This window comes from Camarhynchus parvulus, chromosome 2 (genome assembly GCF_901933205.1).
Source record: "Camarhynchus parvulus chromosome 2, STF_HiC, whole genome shotgun sequence".
In the NCBI taxonomy this organism is placed as follows: Eukaryota; Metazoa; Chordata; class Aves; order Passeriformes; family Thraupidae; genus Camarhynchus; species Camarhynchus parvulus.
In genome coordinates this window covers 4,723,890-4,746,162 of record NC_044572.1, presented here as the reverse complement: position 1 = coordinate 4,746,162, position 22,273 = coordinate 4,723,890, and the positions used below count along the sequence as shown (strand labels likewise).

General features: G+C 47.6%; 3 protein-coding genes across 4 annotated transcripts in view; 2 read left to right on the top strand and 1 right to left on the bottom strand.

The window, feature by feature from the left end:
- The window catches only part of LOC115901021 (mitogen-activated protein kinase kinase kinase 3-like), an 82,410-nt gene extending 72,759 nt beyond the window's left edge, over nucleotides 1–9,651 (top strand). For both annotated transcript variants that reach the window (XM_030943295.1, XM_030943294.1), the window contains exons 13-17: nucleotides 249–397; nucleotides 958–1,089; nucleotides 3,942–4,071; nucleotides 4,645–4,822; nucleotides 6,827–9,651. In XM_030943295.1, coding sequence (XP_030799155.1) covers nucleotides 249–397; nucleotides 958–1,089; nucleotides 3,942–4,071; nucleotides 4,645–4,822; nucleotides 6,827–7,055 — 818 coding nt within the window. In that variant the 3' untranslated portion in view covers nucleotides 7,056–9,651. The remainder of the gene's footprint in view (nucleotides 1–248; nucleotides 398–957; nucleotides 1,090–3,941; nucleotides 4,072–4,644; nucleotides 4,823–6,826) is intronic.
- Nucleotides 9,652–10,736: 1,085 nt separating this feature from the next.
- Nucleotides 10,737–21,327, top strand: ACAA1 (acetyl-CoA acyltransferase 1). The gene is made up of 12 exons (XM_030943318.1): nucleotides 10,737–10,940; nucleotides 11,742–11,835; nucleotides 12,083–12,140; nucleotides 12,957–13,036; nucleotides 13,484–13,526; nucleotides 15,018–15,116; nucleotides 15,610–15,690; nucleotides 17,318–17,508; nucleotides 17,597–17,776; nucleotides 18,543–18,598; nucleotides 19,078–19,223; nucleotides 19,526–21,327. Exons 1-12 carry the CDS (start codon nucleotides 10,752–10,754, stop codon nucleotides 19,599–19,601), a joined length of 1,293 nt encoding a protein of 430 aa, XP_030799178.1. The 5' UTR covers nucleotides 10,737–10,751; the 3' UTR covers nucleotides 19,602–21,327.
- The window catches only part of DLEC1 (DLEC1 cilia and flagella associated protein), a 33,723-nt gene continuing 32,233 nt past the window's right edge, over nucleotides 20,784–22,273 (bottom strand). Inside the window, exon 38 of the mRNA XM_030943317.1 lies at nucleotides 20,784–21,600. Within this exon, the coding sequence (XP_030799177.1) occupies nucleotides 21,492–21,600 (109 nt within the window). The 3' untranslated portion in view covers nucleotides 20,784–21,491. The remainder of the gene's footprint in view (nucleotides 21,601–22,273) is intronic.

The window sequence follows — 22,273 nt, the reverse complement described above, 5'->3', positions numbered from 1 at the left end:
AGGAAACAGTTTTTAGAGGAAAGACTCTTAATGAAATAGGAATTTCCTGGGATTTGTTTCTGCTTTATGCTAATGCAGACTGGGAGACATTCCCCCCACACCAATAGCACCAGTGTAGTTAAAACTGGTTTGTCCTGGTGCCCCTGGGAGAGAGTGAGACTCACTGACTGCCCTGTAGGGTCAGGTGGACCCTGATGCTGAAGTCTCCCTGCTGTGCTCTTCTCTCAACCCTCTTCTCTCTCCTGTAGCCCTGCAGGCACCTGTGAATTGGAGGCTGGGGAAGCTGCTGGGAAGAGGAGCTTTTGGGGAAGTTTATCTCTGCTATGATGCTGACACTGGGAGGGAGCTGTCAGTGAAGCAGGTGCCTTTTGACCCTGACAGCCAGGAGACAAGTAAAGTGAGTACAAGGGCAGAGCTGTTCTGCAGCATCCTGGGGAACTGTGGGCTGAGGGTAGAGGTGTCCATGTCCCTGGAAGGCTGTATGTGGAGACAGGGTGTTCTTTCCCCTCTCTGGAGTAGTCCTGAATGGCTCTGGTGCTCTGGTGACTTCTGTGCCTCCCAGTTCCTTGGTTACATTGGCCTGCTCTGTGTCAGGTATCACCTCTTGCAGGTCTGTCTGATCTTCCTTAGTTTTGTCCTTCTTTCTCCCTTGACCTTCTCCTCATTCTGCTCAGTGACTTTGTTGAAATCTTTCCATAAAAATTCCTTAAACAACAACAACAACAACAACAACAATAATAATAATAATACCACCTGTCTCAAAGCCAAGCCCTGTCTTTTTCCTTGCCTTTCCCTTAGGGCAGTGCTCCTTATTTCTGAGCCTCATCTGGCCAGTGGCTTTGTGGACAGCTTCACAGCTGCTACAAAAACTCTGCTCAGCATGGAGCAGTGTTTCTATCATGTTCCCAAAGACACCATCATTCCCCTTCATCAGGAAGCCTGTGTGGTTTGTTACAGGAGGTGAATGCTTTAGAATGTGAGATTCAGCTGTTGAAGACGCTCCGTCACGACAGGATCGTGCAGTACTACGGGTGCCTGCGGGATCCTGAGGAGAAGAAACTGTCCATCTTTGTGGAATACATGCCAGGGGTAAGTGTGGTTCCTGCTAAGCATTGTCCTGAGTGGCAGAAAACAGATTTAGAGTTTTCTGGACTTGGGTGAAATTTGTATCTGTCCAGCTGAGCTGTTTTATGGCTGATGAACCAATCCAAAGCAGTGGATGCATCCCTAAGGCTTGGGAGAGCTTGGGATGTGAGTGAGATCTCATGGTGAAGGCCCTCAACAAGCACTGGGTGAAAAGAAAAGCCTTGCAGGCAGGTTTTAGGTTTGAATCCTGGAGCAGGGTGTGTGCACAGGCTGGAATCTGAGCTTGGTGAATGTGGGACATGATCCAGATCCTGCTCCAAACACTGTGGCCTGAGCCCATCCTTAAGTATTTACTGCAACTCCCTGCAGGACAAGCTAATAGTACAACTGTCCACCCACAGCTGTCACCAATTATTTGTGGCTCTCAGCACGTGTGTATTAAAAACAGTGGTATTCACTTAGAGTCTTCTGGTGAGGACAGAGCTTTTTGTGGGCAGCATTATCCTCTTGTGCAGGAGTGGCTTCGTTTGTGGCTTTGCTGATATAGGATGAAATAGTCATGGGGAAGAAGATCAGAATGCTTTGAGGGAGTTTAAGCAGGGGCTGGAGAATGTACATGGGTGAGTTGAGCATCTCTTTGTGTTCAGGAGCTGGTGAATTACATCAGCCATTAGACTGATGGTGTAAAATAGCATAATGCTATTTACATTGCTGGAGGATGTGCTCTCCAAAGTCCCTTCTGTCCAGCTGGATTTGTTCCCCAGAGTGTTGGAGAATAAACCCTTGTTTATACAGAGATTTGTAAGGTCAGAAGGGACAATTAAGTCATTTGGTTGCAAATAATTTTAGTAGCTAAGTAAATGTGCTAGAGGCTCTCTGAATGCGTCTTGCATGTGAGTGATCAGGTGGACTTCCATGCCTCTGAGTCCCTTCCATACCCTGTGCCCCCTCTATCCCTGTGGACATCTTGCCTTCAGGCCCTGCCACAAGGCATGGACCCAGAGCTGTAAATCCCAGGAATTCCAGCAGTCCCCTTGCTGATGTTTGTTAGCAGCCAGGAAACCAGCATTCGATGCTGGGGCAGTGTCCAGCAGGACTGGAAATTCAGTGTTTGTTTTTTTAAATGATAAAGCTGAGCTCTGACCAAATACAGATTGACTTTGCTGCTGCAACAACAGCTCATTTGACAAAAGCAGCTCGGGGCTCTGGTTTCCAAGGCCAGTGGAAGTGAGGGAGTTCCCAAAGCTTGCAGGACAGCAGCTCTGCAAAGGTGAGTCTGGCCAAGCTTCCAGTTTAAGACAGTCAGCTTGGCAAAATGTTCACAGGGCCAGGTTTGGATGCACCCTGAGGTGCCCATAAACTGTTTTTTAAATTATGCTTGGAAAACAGAGTGGTCCATTTGACCACAGGCCTCAAAGAACCAGTTTCCCTTTCTTGTTTGATATCCCCTCATCAGGGTGAGGGAGGACAGGATAAGGAATCTGTTTTGTTGTGGTGAGGGAATGTACCCCGCATACAGGTTGTATTGAGGGGTCATTTAGAGTGCCTCAGGTTGCTTCAGCAGCACTGAGAAAGGAAAAGGAGAGGCCCATCCACAGGATCACCACCAGCCTCAAAAGAAGCCAAAACAGTAGCTGGGCAGAGCAACAGCACAGATGGGTGGATGTGGAAAAGCTGATACAGTTTGATGGGCTGGCTTGGAGCAGAGCAGCCACTGTTCCCAGAACAAGACTGGCAATCTTGGATCAACCCCAGAGCTGCAGGACAGGCAGAAACAGGATGGGTTTCCCCTCCCGCTTCCCAGCTAACCTGAATTCTGGAGATAGAGCTGAGTATGAATCCCAAATCTGCCTCTGGTTCATCCCTGCTAAAACCCAGCTCGGGCACAGTGAGACATCCATTTCCTAGTGTCTCAAAAATACAGTTAAAACCAAGGGGATCAACCTGATGCAGATGATAAATGTCTGCACCCCTGCTCCCTTTCCTCTTTGATCAATACCATCAAACCAGTTTGAGCCTGCATGCCTGGCTCAGAAATTCAAGGACTTGTAAATTATCTACTCTTGGTGGTCTTGGTGCAGTCCCTTTTGGGGCTGGTTGTCCCTCATGGCTGTGGGTGATCCTTGCTGTGCAAAGTTTTGGAAGGAGGTTTTCCAAGACTGACTAATTATCTTGACCCTAAAGAACTGGCTCTCTACAACTCCCTGCAAGGAAATTGTAGACAGGTAGGAGTTGGTCTTTTCGCACAGGTAACAAGTGATAGGAAAAGAGGACATGGCCTCAAGTTGCACCAGCAGAGATTTAGATTGGGTGCTAGGAGCAATTTCTTCACTGAAAGGGCTGTCTAGCATCAGAATAGGCTGCCCAGGGAAGTGGTAGAATCACCCTCGTTGGAAATGATCAAAAAACCACATGGTTTAGTGATGGACCTGGCAGTGCTGGTTAGAATGGATTGTCTCAGAGGCTTTTTCCAACCTTAAAGAGTCTATGAGTCTAATTAATCGAGTTGATCTTCGCATTTGAGTTGTAATTCCTCATCAGTTTGGTCCTTTTCAGTGAGCTGTCAGTGACCCCGCTGCAGCCACTAGAGGGGGAAAAAGGTCTGTGCTGTTGGCAAGAGGAAGCTGTGCCAGGCACCAGCTTGTGTCACCTTCATCTCCCCAGGGATCTGGGACACGGGCACAAGTCTTTGCTCTTAGTGGATTTCTGCCGTTTCTACAAAACCCCTACAAATAGGGTTTGGGGTTTTTTTTTTGAGCTGGAAGACAGAGTGGTCAGGAAGGTTTAAGAAGTTGCTGTGATGCGATGGTTTCTCTGGTCCTTACAGTTTGGTGTGTGTTGTTTCTTTGCAACAGGGCTCAATAAAGGACCAGCTGAAAGCTTACGGTGCTCTGACCGAGAATGTCACACGGAAATACACCAGGCAGATCCTGCAGGGGGTCTTCTACCTACACAGCAATATGATTGTCCACAGGGATATTAAAGGTGAGTGCATAATAGAGACGCTTCTTGCTTGCTTGGGTTTGTTCAGCCCAGCCTCTCCCTGCCCCAGTACAAATCCAGCACAGTGCTGGGATCTGCTATTTGAAGTATTTTTGCCCCTGCATTTCATCAGATTGAGCCATGAAAATCTTGAGCAAGCAGCTGAAACCAAAATCTTGGGATGTTTTCTCTCTCAAGGCATTACTGTTAACTGCCCTTACACATCTGAAATTCTGGGGTAACGTAGCCAAGAACTGAGAGGCTCTGCCATTTGGAGAGCTCTGAAGCTGCTTTCTGCTGTCTGTGGGTGGGCAGGATAATCTGTTTGGATTGGCCCCCATACACTGCTCATTTTTGGGAAACCTGCTGAATGAGGGGATGCTGGTGGGAGTCAGCCCTCTTGGAGAGCAGCTGCCTTAGGAGAGGAGGATTTGAAATGATGCTGAGTCCAGCCCCACCACAGCCCTTTGGGCTCCCCCCTGGCTCTTTGCCTGTGCCCTTCCTGCTCTCCTCACTGTAGCTGCTTCAGGTTCCTGCTTCATTTCTTGGGGGTCTTGTCTTTGCTTCTCACCCCAGGTGCCAATATTCTGAGAGATTCTGCTGGAAATGTGAAACTTGGAGATTTTGGGGCCAGCAAACGCATCCAGACCATCTGTATGTCTGGGACTGGGATTAAATCTGTCACAGGAACACCATACTGGATGAGCCCTGAGGTTATCAGTGGAGAGGGCTATGGAAGGAAAGCTGATGTCTGGTAAGGAATGCAGTAAAAACCCCACCACTGCTATTTAAATCAATCCTTTTGGGAAGCTATAATGGGAGCAACAGGTATAGCTAGTAGCTGGAAGCAGTGCAAAGGATGGAAAGTAGGAGATACATGTTAGGATCAACTGTGTGGATATTCAGAGGAAAACTGTTGTAGCTAAATTCCCAAAACAGGAGTACTCAGAATCACAAGTTGCTTTTGGAAACTCTTGTCTTGTGTGAGTCTCACATCCAGCTCATCCCTGTAACTGCTTTTTGATTCTGGAGAGCAGGTTGATAACAAAGCTCACTGAAAGACCTGCTGAGTTTTGGTGGCCCTGATTTTGGGTTCACTAAGCTCAGAGGCTCAGGGGATCTTTATGGTCTTCCCAAATCTGCTGCTGGATGTTTGTATGTGGCTCAGGCACAAAGACAACTAAAATCATTGGCTGCTTGTGAATGTTTTGATCTGTGGAGGATGACAGATGGAACCTGGAGGAATTGGGATGACACTACTGATCTTCCCAGTCTATGAAGAGGAAGCAATGTCTTCCCAGTGTGCTTTCTGTTGGGTGCCCATGCAAAGAGGGTCAACAAAAAATAATCCTTCCAAGAGAACCTTAAATGGGTGGGAAAACCTAGAAAGTCCTTAGCAGGTGTCCATGTACCCTGCACCACCTGCACTGGGTGATGGGAGGCAAATGTTTAATTTTTAAATTTTTTAGGATCAATAGGATAGGTTTAATTTCTTTAGGATCATTCACAAATAGAGGTGGCAGAGTACCTCTGCTAAAACCAGGATTCTTGAGCAAACTGAGGGAAACCTCTCAGGCTCTTTGCTGCTCATCCCACCTGTTCCTTCTCGGGCACACCTCAGAGATGAAGTTGGGTGTAGGCAAACATGCTTCATTCCGGCTCAGCTTCCCTGGGAACCACATGTTACTGCTGAAACTCTGCTGTCTGAAGCTGTGCATGGGTTTCCCTCCAGGGGATTCTCCAGTGAGCTTCCAGTGAACTTAGTATCTCCTTGAGCTTTTATGAAACTTAGTAGCCTGGAGAAGAGGAGGCTTAGAGGTGACCTTACTGCTCTCTACACATTCCTGAAGGGAGGTTGCAGACAGGTGGGGTTGGTCTCTCCCACCAGGCAGCACTGACAGAACCAGAGGACGCAGCCTCCAGCTATGTCAGAGAAGGTATAGGTTGGATATTAGGAAGAATTTTTTCATCAAAAGAATAATAAAGTATTGGAATGCTCTTCCTAGGGAGGTAGTAGAATCACCATCTCTGGATGTGTTTTAAAAAAGACTGGACATGGTGCTATTTTCTAGTTGAGGTGTTAGGGCATAGGTTGGACTCGATGATCTTAGAGGTCTCTTCCAACCTCATTATTCTGTGATTCTGTAAAGTGGGCAGAAAAGCCACCAGCTTTAAGGCAAGGCTCGTCCGTCCACTCAAAGTTGAGTGCCAAGGACCTGTGTGACCAGGGAGCTTCAGGGGACCAGACATTCCAGGGCTATGTGCCCATCTCCTGCAGGTTTGCTCCCTTTAGGCAGGTGCAATCCCACAGCTGGTTAGACTTGAGCTGCAGTGTGGTGGAGTTTGTGGGTCCCCAGGACAAAGGAAGAGATGAGAATCTTGACTCCATGTTTCAGAAGGCTGATTTTTTATTTTATGATATATGTTATATTACAAGAAAATTATATACTAAAGGAATAGAAGAAAGGATTTCATCAGAAGGCTAGCAAAGAATAAATAATAAAATCTTGTGACTGACCAGAGAGTCTGACACAGCTGGACCTGTGATTGGTCATCAAGTAAAAACAACCACATGAGACCAATCAAAGGTGCACTTGCCACGTTCCACAGCAGTAGATAATTATTGTTTACGTTTCAAATCTGAGGCCTCTCAGCTTTTCAGGAGAAAAACCCTAGCAAAGGTATTTTTCAGAAAATATGTCTGTGACACTGCAGTGCCACCTCCCAGTCCCTCACGCTGTGCTCGGCCTTGTTGCAGGAGCGTGGCCTGCACCGTGGTGGAGATGCTAACGGAGAAGCCGCCCTGGGCAGAGTTCGAGGCCATGGCAGCAATTTTTAAAATCGCCACGCAGCCCACCAACCCCCAGCTCCCCGACAGCGTCTCCAGCTCCTGCCGCAACTTCCTCAAGCAGATCTTCGTGGAGGAGAAGCGGAGGCCGACGGCCGAGGACCTGCTGAGGCACCCCTTTGTCAACTGCGGGCTCTGAGCGCTGCCAGCGGGGACGGGGAGCGCCGTGTGGGGAGGTCGGGCCTCACCCGGGGCTGTCCTGACAGTCCCTCCTCGCTCGCTGCTGCCTCGGCCCCGCCGCCTTGTTGGATTTTCAAGCTGCGCTCGGGACTGTGGGGAATTCAGAGCGAGGGATTTCCCGGCCTTGTGCGGGTGCTGGACCATGGAACCTCCCTGCTGCCAGCGGTACCGGGCTCGTCCCCCCTCGCCAAGTAACTGCTCTCTTGGGGGAAGTGTGACGAGTGGGGAATGTCCCCTCAGCGAAATGTTTCCCCCCCCGGCAAGCGGGAGTGCCCCCTCAGCAAGCGGGGAATGTCCTCCCCGTTAAGCGGGGAATGTCCCTCTCAGCGAGCAGGGAATGTCCCCTCAGCAGGGCGGTGGTGCTGGCGGCATCCCCAGGAGCGGTGGGGGAATGGGATGCTCAGCAGCCATCAGCGCCTTTCGCAGAGGAACAGACAGGGCCTTCAGCCAAGCCGGAGGAGATGATCCTCAGACCGCAGAGTCGGGGGGACCTGGGTGTCCCCATCCATGAGGGGACTGACCCCGCTGGAGCGGCCGGCGGGGCGGCGTTTCACACTGTCCTGTGCCTTACGCGGTTACAATCAAGGAGTGATGCTCGGCTCGGATCTGGTGTGAGGATGCAGCAGCCGTGTTGACTTTGCCTTGGCGTGTGTGTGTGTGTGAGTCTGGGAACCAGGGGGTCTTCTCGGGGTGCAGGAGGTCTCTGCTGGGTACGCCCGCGGACGGATGCCCGGGACCCCTGCCCTGGGCTGAGGGATGGGTAAATGATGGTGGTGGGGGTTAAATGCTGTGTGGGCAGGGCTGAGCAGCAGCCAGGTTGTGCTGGGAGCCATCAGGATTCAGGTGGGAGCTGAAGGGAATCTCAGCAAGGACAGCTGTGCTCATAGCCACAGTTTGCTGAGCCGTGCCCGTGCTGCTGGGATACCATCGTGTTCTGGAAGTGGAGCTGCAGGGAGAGCCCAGTGCATCTCTGTAAAACCCAAGAGAGTGCCTAAAATTAGGCAGAGAGGACTGATGCCTGTGAATCTGTGTGCATCCTACTCCGGGCAACTCCTCCTCTGTTCCTTGTGGACCAGGTACAGGGAAGGGGAGCATCAGTGGTGCCCAAGGGAGCAGCTGCAGGACAATGGAGCCCCAGACTGGGAAAGTGGAGCTGCAGCAGTGGAGGGCAGCTGGAAGCAGATTGCTTCCCTCAGTAGGTTTGAAGTTGTATGAGAAAATGGGCCAGTCAAAAGCAGAGCTGAGCTACAGCCTCTGTTCAGCACTGCCCTGCTGGAAAACCTGGGCAGGAAGCACGCACAGAGTCCCTGGAAGCTAGCTAATTAATTAATCAATCAGATCTTGGGGGGTTTGGCATAAATTAATTGCACTATCCTACCTCCTCTGCTGCATTAGCTCTTCCCACTGACTCAGCAAAGGGTCCAAAAAGCAGTTACCAGGAGGCTCCATCCTCAGGCCAGTGTGTCAGACACAGGTTTATTTTAATGCTGGTTTTCAGTGAAAATGAAAAGTGTTGCTTAGACTTAAGAAGAAAGTGGCAAATTGGTTGTTTGTGTGAACATATCCTTGAATTCTTCTGTGTGGAAAAGATCAAGACTTTGCATCACTGGTGTGATGGTGAGAGCATGTCCATGTCCTCAGCTCTGAAGAGAGAAGCAAGATTTAGGAGGCTGCCCAGTGTAGCTGTGGATGTCCCATTTCTGGAAACATTCAGGGTCAGGGCTGGATATGGCTTGGAGCAACCTGGTCTAGTGAAAAAGTGTCCCTGCCCTATGGCAAGGGGTTGGAATGTGATGAGCTCTAAGGTCCCTTCCAACCCAAACCATTCAAAGATTTTATGATTTCAATAATTATTTCAGTTTTTTAAAAAAAACAACACTGAGTATTAGGGCAAATTAAAAGAAATACCTAAAAGAATTCCCTGTAAATCTGTCTGAAAGCTATTGAGGCCATTTATTCCAGGCCAGGTTCCAGGGAAGCTGGGGGACAATGCTGGAGCAGCACTGGGGCTCGTGTCAGTCAGCCATGGGGTGATGGGCAGCTCCCCATGAGGAGGGGGAAAAGTCTTCTTTTGCTGAGGGGGATGAAAAATTTTATTCTGTGAATAGGACCAAATCCATCAGTCTGGTCAGTCATATGGGATGGATGGAAACAAACACAAGGGAAAAAAAAAATCAGTTGTCTGGGAATGGGTTTGGCAGAAGAAGGTAAAAAATGTGTGTTCACCAAAGCTAAAAAAAAAAAATCAAACCAATTTTTAAGCTGTTTTCTCTTCTTTTATTAAATCTGTTTGGTTTGGGTTTTCTCAGCCCTTCAGTGGTGGGAGGGTGTTTCCCTTCTTTGCAAAGATTTGAGAGCCAAAGGGGGCTCCTGGCTGCCCCAAAATGCTCGCAGGGCCCTCAAACCACCTCAGTCCTCCCATGGATGGATGTGGCTCGTGTGAGTGTGTGTGTGAGTGTGAGACACTCCTCAGGTGCCTTTGCCTTTCTGGTTTGTAAAACCCTTGCAGTGTTCTGATGTACAGAATGGAACTAGGAAAAGCAAATGGAATTATTCTACCATGTAAAGTCATTTTCTGTTGGTTTGGTTTGGTTTGATTTTATTTTGCCCATAGCGGGCCCTGCGGCTTTCCCTGTGTGCTGGTGTCTGTGGAGAAATAAATTCCTTTTGGGGGGTGGGGTGGGGCAGGACATGGGAACAGGCTGGCAGGAGGGTGGTGGCATCACCATCCCTGGAAGTGTGGATGTGGGATGTGGTTTGGTGATGAACATGGTTGGATTTGATGATCTTGGAGGTCTCTTCTGTCCTTAATGACTCCATGAGTCTGCATTCCTACTCCTGCTCACAGGCACAGCCCCTTCCCACCAGGGCAGCTCCCAGCATGGGTGGGGGGCACAGGGGGAATTGGTGTCACCATCCTAGGGGCAGTGACAAAGATTCGATGGTTCCTGGCTTTTTCTGGGACAGATGGATCTGTGCAGCTCTCTGAGCCCATGGTTCTGTGTGTCCCTTTGTCCTGATGTTCCACCTTGCACTCCAAATGCACAGGATTTTGCGCTTCTAAACTTAATTTTCCTTTATTTTAATTTATTTATTTTAAAATTTTGAGTATTTTTCTTTATTTCTATTTCATCTTCATTTTCCCACTCCTCTTCTCATTCCTCCATTATCTCTGCCCTATTCCTTTCCCCCTCCTTTTTTCCCATTCTTCCTTTTTCCCCTTCCCCCCCCTTTTTTCCTCTTTTTTTCCCCCCTTTTTTCCCCCCTTTTTTCCCCCCCTTTTTTCCCCCCCTTTTTCCCCCCCTTCCCCCCCCCCCTTTTTTTCCCCCTTTTTTCCCCCCCTCGTTTCTTCTTCTTTCCTTTCCTTTTTTTTGGTCCTTTTTTTTGTCCTTTTCTCCCACTTCTTTTTCCCCTCCCAGTTTTTCTTGTTTCTATTTTTTCCCTTTTCCCCTACTTTTTTCCTTTATTTCCCCCCTTTTTATTTTCTTTACTCTTGGTTTGTTGGCTTCGCGGACGGAGCGCGGTTTGGCCTGGGGGCGGTACCATGCAAATTAGATGGGCGGGGAAATGCAAATGAAGGAGCGTTTGTCCCAGTCTCCGGCATGCAAATGAGGAGGCGGGTTCATGCAAAGAAGCGAGGCGCTCCCGTGACAAGATGGCGATGGCGGCGCGGCGGGCGCAGCTGGTGCTGGGGCACTTGGCCGGGTCCGCGGCGGGCCCGGCGGCCGCCCCCAGGGCCGTGCCGTGCTCCGGGGGCCCCCCGCGGGCCGGCAACCCCGACGATGTGGTGGTGGTGCACGGCCGCAGGACTGCCATCGGCCGCGCCCGCCGCGGCGGCTTCAAGGTACGGCCCGGGGGATCCTGCCCGCCGGGCCCCCACAGGGGCTTGGCATCCCCGCTGGGAGAGGGGTGCTCCCTTCTTCGCCTCCCCTCCTGCACGCCTGTGTGCTGGAGCCCTGCTTGACCCCCAGACACCGCTGCTGTTATCTGGAAGAGTCTGAATCCCAGCGCTGTATGGTGGTTTTAATGCTGGGGCTGGCAGCGCCGGTGGCATCCCCCGAAGGAGCCGGGCGTTGTGTCCCCAGCTGCCCGGGCAGCCTGGGCAGCGATCACAGTCCGCTATCACCTGCCCTGCCACGGTGTCCCTCACCTGCACGGCTTGGCACGGACCTGCCACACTTCTAGATTCTGCTTCTCCTTGGGTGGCACCCACAGGGTGCTCGGGAAGAACAGCCAGGCTGACCCCAGAGGGTGCTGCTCGTTCCTTGTTACCCTCCCAAACAGGTCTCCCCATGCTGCCTGTGCTTCCCACCAGCTGAGGGGTCACAAACAAATGGGGCTCCATTCACTGGGTCTCCATTCACATAAATCTCTGTAGCTGTGTGATTTTGAAAGCCCTGCAGAGCATGTTCCTCTAAATCCAAGCACGGTGAGAAAGCAGCCTGTGTGTTGCAGTGCCTGAAGGAAACCTGGGGTAACAACATGCAGATAATTGTGCTGTGGTAGGGAAACAACAACCACAGCTGAGGAGTGGAGTAAAGCTGCCTTAGCACCACTGGCCAGCCCTCTGAAGTGCTCTGAGGCTGAACTGGTGACAGGGCACTTACTGGTGTTCACTGGTGGTGCTGATTCCCTGTGCCTTTAGGACACAACACCTGATGAGCTGCTGGCTGCTGTGATGACAGCTGTCCTTCAGGATGTCAACCTCCGTCCTGAGGTGCTGGGAGACATCTGTGTGGGTGAGTGACAGCCTCTGCCTGGTGAAACCCCTGGTCTGGACAGCTTTGTGGGACAGGCTCCCCATGTGGGTACTCACAAGTCTTATGGGGCTGGAATGTGTGTAACATTAGGTTTTCATGCCTGTCCTGTTGGTGGTGGGGCTCTGACCTAGTGCTGGGCAGTACTGAGCTGTGGTGATGGGAACATCCCTTCAGTGCCTGTGAGGGGAGTGCAGCCAATTGACTGGAATTGTGTCTTTGCACTCAGGGAATGTGCTGCAGCCTGGAGCTGGTGCCTTGATTGCAAGAGTTGCACAGTTTTTAAGGTAAGCTCTCAGCCAGACTGAGGTTCTTCCTCTCCTCAGTGAGCCATGGAGCAGCACAGGGTCAGAGATTGCAGTGGAGCTCATGCACTCCCAGGAATTACAGCAAATCACCTTTTGCCTAGAAACAGGACTTTGATTGAGCTCTGAGAACGCTGATGGCAAAGAGACAGGGAGGCAGATGAAGCTGTTTGATTTGTTTGTGCTGCCTGTGTTGGGCTTCTGAGAGGGACATGATGTTCTGTGGGCTCCCTGCTGCACTCTCTGAGGCTGCACCTCTCTCTGCTGGTCCCCAAACCATGGATGGGCTCAGATCTTTCTGTCATTGCTCAGTGCTGGTCAGTGGCTTGTACTGAGCTGGATCCCAGATTCCACATATTTTTGCTGGATCCTAGATTCCAAATATTTCAGTCAGTTTCTGTTGCCAGTGTTTGCTTCAATCACTGCACAACTGCCACTTTAGAGAGCTGCAGGCACAGCCTGCCATAGTTTATGAATATTACAGAACTTTTCAGGGTTTCTGGCCTGGGTCAGAGCTCAGGATTTCCAGGGCAGGGCCTTGCTTACAAGAGCACCTTCTGAAGACAGATCCATGGGGAAACAGCACTTGGAACCACTTGCAAATGAAGTGAAGAAATTATCTTTGAACTTTGCTTTCCTTTGGTGCAGGACCAAATAGATCAAGAACTGGATAAAGGGATCTGCCTGGAACTTGAGGGTTAAAGTTTAATCAGGTGGATTAATGCACTCTTTCGAGCTTTGGGTTGTTGTTGTTGGTTTTTATCACTGAGTCTTTGCCAACATTCCCTTGTTTTCCAGTGGCATTCCAGAGACAGTGCCATGCTCCAGTGTGAACAGGCAGTGCTCCTCCGGGCTGCAGGCCATTATCAACATAGCTGGTAGGTGTTGTGGGCACTGGCATCAGACTCAATCCACCCAGAGCCTGTCCCACCCCAAGGGCTCAATCCTCCTGTCCTCCAGTGTCTCTGAGCAGTAAAACACTGGTAATGTCTTGTGCTGTAGGGAATTTGCAGTGTGGTGTTAGCTAAATACTTTTATATCCTTGAGTGGCTGAGTTTATCCCTAGAGAAGTGACTTGGTTTTCTGGGGATAAGTTCCACCATCACCTCCATATCAGGCAGCTTCCAGAAGGGTCCTTCCAGCTCTCTCTGGCCCCCTGATAGCCTTCAGCCTCATCAGCTCCTTGGCTCTCCCTCTGGCAGGCAGGAGGGTGAGGAAAGGCCCATTTGGCTGTTGTGGGTGCTCAGGTGTTTGGAAGCTGCAGCTGGGCTGGAAATGCTTTTGCTCCTGCTGACAGTAAGAACATTTATGCACTGCTGTTACAGGTGGCATCCGAAATGGATCGTATGACATTGGCTTGGCCTGTGGGTAAGGAAGTATTTTCATAGTGCTTGCTTAGGCTTCCTGAAGGTAACACTCTGTCCCTGTGCAATAGCCTGCCAAAAAATTAGCTTTATAGCTAATTTCCAATTAACTAGCCTCTTGAAAGACCAGCAGCTCTCTTGGATGAAGAAATTAATATCCTATGTGTGCCAATGAGTGTTTTGCAGACTTACAGGATCTGTTCTGTGCTGGACAGACAAGCTGTTCTGTGCTTCAGTCCTAACATCACAAGCAGTGTTTATTTTTTGGAGGATTATGTAAACTTTAGGTTGGTTTTGGGGAAATACTAGTGGCCACATACACATTGACTTCAGAAGGAGGAGTGAAAAAAACTATTCAGTAATCCTGAGGCCAAAATACTGGGTTTCTCTTTTTTTATAACTTGATGACTCTAATCTTTCATTAATTATTACTGCACACAGTAATGTCTACCAAGATGTTGTGCTTAAAGGGACTGGTGGCCTTTGCACCCCTGGCTGTGCCAGACACTGGGTTTTGCTGTGGGAAGCTGTCTGGCCTCTGCCCTGCAGGCTCCTCCATGAAGACATACAATCCTTAAGTTACAAACAGCTTTTGGGAGCTGGGTTTATCCCAAGTCTCACTCTTCCACAGAGTGGAGAAACCCTGGATTCAAGCACAAAAGACAGTAGCTGGGGTTTACTTACTTAAAACCCAGTCCTGTGCCTTGCTTCAGGAGCAGATGCAGCTGAAGTCAATGATGGAGTGTCCCATCATAGAGCTAGTTTAAATTGCTGAGAGCACTTACTACAAGCTGCCTTACTTTCTGCTTGCCTTTCATTTTCCAGGAGTAGTTTCTTTGTTATTTATTCTTCATGAAGGTATTTGTGTGGTGCAGAGTAGAATTCAAACCCTCTTCTCATTGTCGGCTTCATAATTCAGATTGATCTTACAAAAGCTCACAAGTCTTAACTGATGGCTTTGTATTTCTGCAGTAAATTTGAGTATCTTCAATGTGTTAATTCATTTGTGGGTCAAAGATTGCATACTGTGGGATCCATGTCTGAAATTCTTTGTATTGTGAAACACAAATGGTGCAACTCACTGAAATCTCTTTGTCACAGTTTGCTCAATACTTCTTTTTCTACTGCCAACCTGTTCTTAAGATCTGAGTGGTATTTTTATGTCTGTTGGCAATCTCACTGAAAACTCCAGCCCTTGAACCTCATTATGTTTGAGGACAAATGTGCCAGAATCATAGCAATTCCTTCCTAGCTGTGGAAACACAAGAAATTAACTGCTGACATTGGTATCCTGTTCTAGTGAAGCAAGAACCAATTGAATCTCACAATCTGTTTTCATTTCATAATAATTGTTAAATTGATGATTAAAGAGCTTCTGCCTCAGCCAGTTCCTAATTAGCAGCTGTGTTTCTGTGGGATAATGGGAAAGCGTGTTGTCAGGATACTGAGTTTTGATCAGTCTTAATGGAGCAATTCAAATTTTTCTTGTGTTTAGAGTGGAAACAATGTCCCTCAGAAGTGCAAATAACCCTGGTGATATCAGTTCCAACATGATGGATAACCCCAAAGCTCGAGATTGCCTTATTCCTATGGGGTAAGTGTTTCCCCTTCCCACAGTTAAAGGTTTTTATAGATGCTCTGTCTCCTCAGTGACACCACAGTTACAAATCAACCTGAATGTGGTGAGCTTGGAGCCGTGTGTGTTGGCATCCTTGGCTGTGGTGGAAGATTAATGATGTGAAATGGGGGGAAATCAACAACTCTGATCAAAGATTTTCTTGTCTTGAGATCAATGGCTTGTTGAGCAAGGAGAACAGATTTGAACCTTGTTCTGGTCCTAGATTGGATTCAGGATTAGCTTTTGCCAGCAGTTCTGAGTTGAGAAGGCAGCAGTTGGCTTTCAGTGCGGCCATTCCTGCTTTTACAAGTCTGAGTGTCAGTTTGTGACTCCGAGGACAATCTTGTGCTTAATCCTATTTTGGCTTTCAAACTCTAGCCACTGCTTATACCTCATGTGATCTCAGTAGAAGCCAACTGCAGCTCCTGAGGTGTGTCCTTGCATTAACTCTGTGATGTTTTTTCCCCAGAATAACCTCAGAAAATGTGGCAGAGAAGTTTGGAGTTTCCCGGAAGAAGCAAGATGCCTTTGCATTGGCTTCCCAACAAAAGTAAGTGCTGTTTTTGTTAGTCTTTTGGGGTTTTTTAACCTTTTAGTTAAGAAATAAGAAGAGCTAGAAAACACATTGCTACTTCCTGTTGAGGTGCAGCCTTTGTGTTGCCTTCCAGTCTTTAATAGTGCACAAAGAAGCCTGAGAGGTCCAACTGAAATGCAGTGCAGGGTTGTGGGTGATGGGGGAACTGGAGTCCAGAGTTGTTACTGGGATTGTGGGACTGATCTCACACAGGTATCACTGGGCACACAGACCCTGAGCAGTGAGTGCCCTGCTTGTTCCAGCATCCAAAGGTCCCTGCCCATGGCAATGGGGGTGAAACTGGATGATGTTTAAGGTCCTTTCCAACCCAAACCATTCTGTGTTCTGTGACAGAACCTCACGGAGGTTTCTGGAACGAGTGCCTGGTGAGGTATTTTCACAGTGGCTTTGGCTCAGGATCACTGGAACCTGAACGTGGGAGCAGCAGCAGGAGGAGCCTTTCTCCTGAGGGAATAGTTGAGTGTGGCTGTTGGTAGAAAACTGCTGAGCTTGTGAGAAGAGTGACTTGTCCTCAGTGCAGGTGTTTGGCTCTGAGTGAGTCCAGTCCTACCTCTGATAACCTTCCTCTGGGTTAAATCACTGCCAAAATCAACTGACCCTGGAATCTGTGGGGCTGTGCTGCCAGAGCAGTGGCAGGTGATAAAGTTCCTGCCATCAAAGAGTTAAACTTGCTTTCAGAGCTCTGTCCAAGCATCAGCCTGGTCCAATTATTTATCTAACACAGGAAGCCACTGCACAGGGTAGTTAACCTTTAAATTCCGGCCCTGCTGCTCAGGGAACTTGGCATGCCAGCCTTTCTCACTGCCATGGAACTGATAACCAGAAGGGTTTGTGGATGTGATCCTCACACTCACAGGAGGCAAGGGGTGACTTTCTGGCCTTGCTCTCAGGATATCTGTGGAGTTACTGACCTGTCCTTCAGCATTTGCTCTAACTCTCACTTACCTGGGAGCATTGAATATTTTCATTTTTTATGGGTAAAAGTGTAAAGTGATGAAGGGGTAAAACAAGCTTTTAGTCTCCAGTTTGTACTCTCTGTGAAGGATTTACCTCTGGAAGGTAAATCTAAATAAGCTCTGCTTTGAAGAGCTTATTTAGATTTTTAAAATATCTTGCTGATAGGAAAGATTAAATCTACATGGCTTGAGCTGGTTCTGGTTTAGTTAATTGTATTCTGTTTGGTCATGACAGTTGTTGACTGATGCTAGTTTAGGGTTCATTTATTCTCTTACAGTTGTGATGTGGCTGTACACCTGAAAAAAGTAAAATTTCATGTTGGGGGCTGGTGGTGGTCAGTCAGGCACAGAGGTGTTGATGGGAACAGAATGGGGATATTGCTCTGAAATGAGGGATCCTGTGACCCAGATTAAGGGACAATGCCCGTAATGTTGATGCAGAGGTAAAAGGTGTCTTTCCATGAATGGAAGTAAGAATTTGCCTGTTGTCTTGACCACCACTCAGTAATGATGTACCAAATCCCATCTTAGTTCATTCTCTGTCTAACTGCTTTCCTTCACTTTAGTTCTCCTGCACTTCACCTCCAAAATATTTTAAACTTTCATACTCTTTTTTTTTTTACCAGAGCAGCAAAAGCTCAGCAGATGGGACTGTTTAAAACAGAGATTGTTCCAGTGAAGACCACTATTGCAGATAATGAGGGCAACAAAAAAACAATCACTGTGCACCAGGATGAAGGGATCAGACCCTCCACAACACTGGAAGGCTTGGCAAAGCTGAAACCTGCCTTCAAAGAGGATGGAAGCACTACAGCAGGTCAGCTCAGCTGTTCCATTTGTGCTGTTCCTCTGGTTTACCTGCCTTTGCTGGAACAAAAAGCATGTTAACAGGTCTCTTCCAACAGGGAATGCCAGCCAGGTCAGCGATGGAGCAGCTGCTGTTCTCCTGGCAAAACGCTCCAAGGCAGCACAGCTGGGACTGCCAGTGCTGGGGGTGCTGAGGTCCTTTGCTGTAGTGGGGGTGCCACCTGATGTGATGGGCATAGGGCCAGCCTATGCCATCCCTGTTGCTGTGGAAAAGGCAGGTGAGAACCATCTGGTGCTCAGGCAAAGCAGATCAGACTCTTTGGACTGAGATTTAAGGTTATTTTATTCAAACTTGTGCAGCTGTTGGCCCCAGGAACAGTGAAGTTAAATCTGAAACTGTAAAAAAGGTTCTGCCTCAGATTGTTGCAATGCCTTTGCCTTGTACTGGTGTGTAAATTGTCATTCACTCACCTCTGAGAAGCTCAGGAGTAAATCCCTGCACAGACTCAACAAGAGCTGACATGTGGCAAGTGATTCAGTGCTCACTTAGTGCTGTTTTCTCTTCTTTATTATGGCCAATGTGTAGGGGGTAGTTTTGTGATTGGTTTTTGATGGATTTTTCTCTTTACAATTTTGTCATCTTAGTTAGGTTTTTTACCACACTCATTGGGTTAAACAGCTTTATTAGCTGATGAGCTGATTTAGCCTGACCTGGCTACAGTCCCATGCCCACCTGTAGCTTTACCTTCCACTCTCTGAACACCCTTCAATCCTTAATCCCTCTGCAGAGAAACCACACTTAATCTGAGGAAATTTGGCAGGCTCAGTGACACAGTGCCATGAACTGGGATATTTTGCAGTCTTTAGGCACTGCTGTACATAAACTTGTTCAAGTGCAGATACCCCACATGGAGCTGAGGTTCCTTTTTCTTAGATGGAGTAGAACTGGAATTCATAGAGGGAGGCTGTCAGGCAATTACTCTCTTTGATATAATCATGAGGCAAAAATATCTCCTTTTAACTCCTGACTTTTCTGGCCCACAGGTCTGACTCTGAATGACATTGATATATATGAAATTAATGAAGCCTTTGCAAGCCAGGTGAGTGAGCATCATGTTTGTTTTGCTGCATTGCTTGGCAACTGAGTGTATTTCAGCTCGGTCTCCAGGTTAAGATTTTTAACTTGTTCCACATATTACATCTTCAGCCAAATGTTAATAACATGTGCAGACTATTTTCCTTTTCCTTCAAATAAAAACGACCAGGGCATTGCTTATACAGCTTAATATTAGAAAAAAAAAAGTCCACTAAGTAAGAATTGGCTATTGTGCTCTCATACCAACTTGCAACATCTGTTTCACCAGGGCTGTGGTTTATTGTCAGGTTGTCTGAATGTGTGTGGGCTCAGTTTGAGATGAAGTGAGCAGTTTTAGCTCACTTCTCTGCCTTGGATCAGTTGCACTCCTTTCCCCTGAGAACGATGGTCTAGCTGGGCTCAGGCCTCTGACCTGAAGGAGGAGAGCTGAGAACTAAGGAAGACAAGAGCACCTCCATGAAATCATTCCCTGTGTCTCTGCAGGCTGTGTACTGTGTTGAGAAGCTGGGCATTCCCATGGAGAAGGTGAACCCCCTGGGAGGAGCCATAGCCCTGGGACACCCCCTGGGCTGCACCGGGGCCCGGCAGGTCGTCACTCTGCTCCATGAACTGAAGCGCAGAGGGAAGAGGTGAGTGCTCAGCATCAGCACTGGCCTCACAACTGCTGGCTCTGCAGCTCCCACAGGCTCAGGGGTCACCAGCTGGGTTAAACTTTCTCCATCCCCTGAAGGAGGTAACTGTCCCTTTGGGTTAAGCTTTCTCCATTCCATGAATGGCTTTGAACCTGAATTCCCTGCGGCTCTCCTAGCAAAACAGGAGAGCAGTAGACAGCTCAAATTTATTGTATTCTTTATTTTTATTTTTTCCCTGGATGATGTAAGCCTGAGCTGTGTTTTTCTTTTTCCTTAATTCCATGTGCTCTTTGTTTCAGAGCATACGGAGTTGTGTCCATGTGCATTGGAACTGGCATGGGCGCTGCAGCCGTGTTCGAGTACCCAGGGAAGTGAAGTGAGCTCCAGTGCTGACACAACAACACCACAGCTCCCTCTCTGCCTTCCCTAGGCATGGCAAGTGATTGCCACTGAAATCAAGTGGGTTCTGGGATTTATTAGATCTACAAATTTTAGGCAGAAATTGTGAAGTAGAATTAATGGTGCAGTTCTGCGAAGAAGGTGAGGAAATGCAAAACTGGCACATGGCTTCCTGACATAACTAATTAGCTCAGCTGAAATTCAACTACAGCCCCTTGTGTGGTGATTATGAATTAATATTTTTAATTTAATTGATCTCTTTATTCTGTGAAAATTACCAGAGGGAAGTAGTTCATGGGACAGTATTTTTGTATGACAAATTGGCAAAAAGAGTCACTCAAAACAAAGACATCAGTCCACATGAAAAGACTTTGCCAGCATTTCCTGAAGAGGTTCCACCATTTTGTAAGAAGTTTAAAAGAGCTTTTTTTGAAGCAAAGACTTGACATCCTTGCCTTTACAATTGTGTCTGTTCTAACCCAGTCAGAAGTTGTCTGTATCTTAAATTGTCCCTGCACTGGAGGATAGGCTGTAGCTCGCTGCTGGTGGAGCTGCTCTGAAGCCTCCAGTGGGAGAAAGTGGAAGGACTGAACATAATTTCCACAGGAAATGCTTGAATGGGAAGGTTCTCTTGAATTGCTAGAAGCCAGGATTTGGATGTGGCCATTCCTTCTTTTTCAATACATGTCTGTCAGTTTGTGTGACTCCAAGGACAATCTTGTGCTTAATCATATTTACTTACCTAACATAAAGCAAATTGCAGCTTTACATTTACTGCAAGCACTACATGGACATCAGTGACAGCTCAGTCCTTCAGTGCTAATACAAACATTTTCTATCTTGTGTCTTTTGTCATCCCTTATTTCTTCTCTTGTCTGAACAGGAAGATCACTGAAACTCAGCTTGAAAAAGAAATTTACTCATTGCTGCTTTGAATTTGTAACAAACTGAAGTTCTTTGTCCTGACTTTTGTTTTTGCACTTAATAATACAATTGGGTTCTTGCAGTACATTTGTTTCCTTTTTATGATGATTTTTAGTTGAAGGTCATGATGAGTTAGAGCTCTCTGAAATTTTCACAATCCCATGCTGAAACCTGTCTCACCCAGCAATCACACAGACCCTTAGAGCCAAAAAATTGAATTATTTAGATGGGATAATGAGCCATTTATAAAAGCCTTTTATTTCATGGACGTGGAAAATTTAACAGACTCAGAAGTGGGAATTCCAGTGACCTTTAGCTAAAATAATACTAAAATAGTTTAAAGAGAAGTGAGAGCAAATGGGAACCATGTGGGGGGAAAGAATGAAAAGGAAGAAGGGTTCCTCCCTCTTGCTGAAGGGGGTGTTCTCAAGGCCCAAGCATGATGAAACACACAGATTGGTAATTTTCCAAGGAGACCAGGGAAAGTTCTCTCTTCCCTTTTTCATGTAAGGCACTGAGAAAACAGCCTGGGAAATGCTGGCCTATTCACCAATTCTTGTTTTATAATGTGTCAATGTCCATTTTAATGTCAAACAAATAAATGAGGCAAAACAAAAACTACTTTAAGGTATGAATAGCCTTTAGCTGTGATTCAAGCCATGCTGGGCTCTGCAGAGGGCTTTGGCCTGACTTAGCTGCTTTGCAGTTTAAAACCTTGTTCTGAGCCTAAAGCTAAGCTTATCACAGCAATTACAGTAACAGTACAGAGTGTGATTACGACTGGTTAAGGTACCACGAGAATTTCTTTCCTCATAACCTAAATTTTCATTCTGCTAAAATTCCAGTCCCTACTAAAACCAGAAGTAGATGAAAATACACGCTCAGCTGCTGGCACATCTGCATCCAACCTGTTACCTTGACATTTGTCCCACATTGTCCTGCTTAATGCACCTTCCCACAGTGCACTCCTCTCCCTCTGAGGTGCAGCTTGCAAGGCTTCTCTTCCAGCATTCCAGAAATGGTCACAATTGCTTCATAGTCAGTGTTGCTCCTGAAATGCACAGCAAAAAGTTCAGTTACAGCTACATGCAGTCCTGTGTTTAGGGATGAGATGAAAAAGGGACAATGGTGACCTAAGAATGCTCCAAGTCACAAGCACAGGTCACTGATGTTAGTGCCAAGTCCACAGGGCTGTGTTCCATGGGTACAGTACATGGTGTTTGAAAAGGATGTTCAGCTCTCTGCCTGAAGACACTGGATTCATGTTTGAAAGAATGAGATTATCATCCTACTTGTGAAATTCTGGTTCAGGTGAATAAATGAAATGAAGCTCTGCTGGGAGCAAACACCTGCACTGTCTTGATGCGAAAACTCCTCCCTGTGACAAAGCTTGAAGGGAAAAGTTTCTGTCACTCCCCTGAGACAAGGGGCAGTCAGTGGATCCCAAACTGTAAATTAACATCAAAAAGGTTACAGTTAAAGAGCATTATTTGCCCATGGCTAATGCCACTCAGTGCTCCTGAGACTGTTCCTGTGGAGGACTCCTGTGTGTCCAAGTGCCAGCTGTTGTAAGGGCCTGAGGCAAATGCCTGTTCTGCCAGTCTTTGTTTTTTCCTTCTCATAAAACAATTCTCCTTCTCACTGAATTGGGGAGGTGAATTATTAAAATCACCTCACACCTTGCATATAATTATCTCCTACTGCCACACTGATCCCACACTCTG

Excerpts from the sequence above, each read along its gene's own strand:
- ACAA1 (XM_030943318.1), top strand. The coding sequence starts at position 10,752 with ATGGCGATGGCGGCGCGGCGGGCGCAGCTGGTGCTGGGGCACTTGGCC. Across the intron at positions 17,509-17,596 it reads GGATGGAAGCACTACAGCAG|GGAATGCCAGCCAGGTCAGC; the intron begins GTCAGCTCAGCT and ends CTCTTCCAACAG. Across the intron at positions 18,599-19,077 it reads ATGAAGCCTTTGCAAGCCAG|GCTGTGTACTGTGTTGAGAA; the intron begins GTGAGTGAGCAT and ends GTGTCTCTGCAG.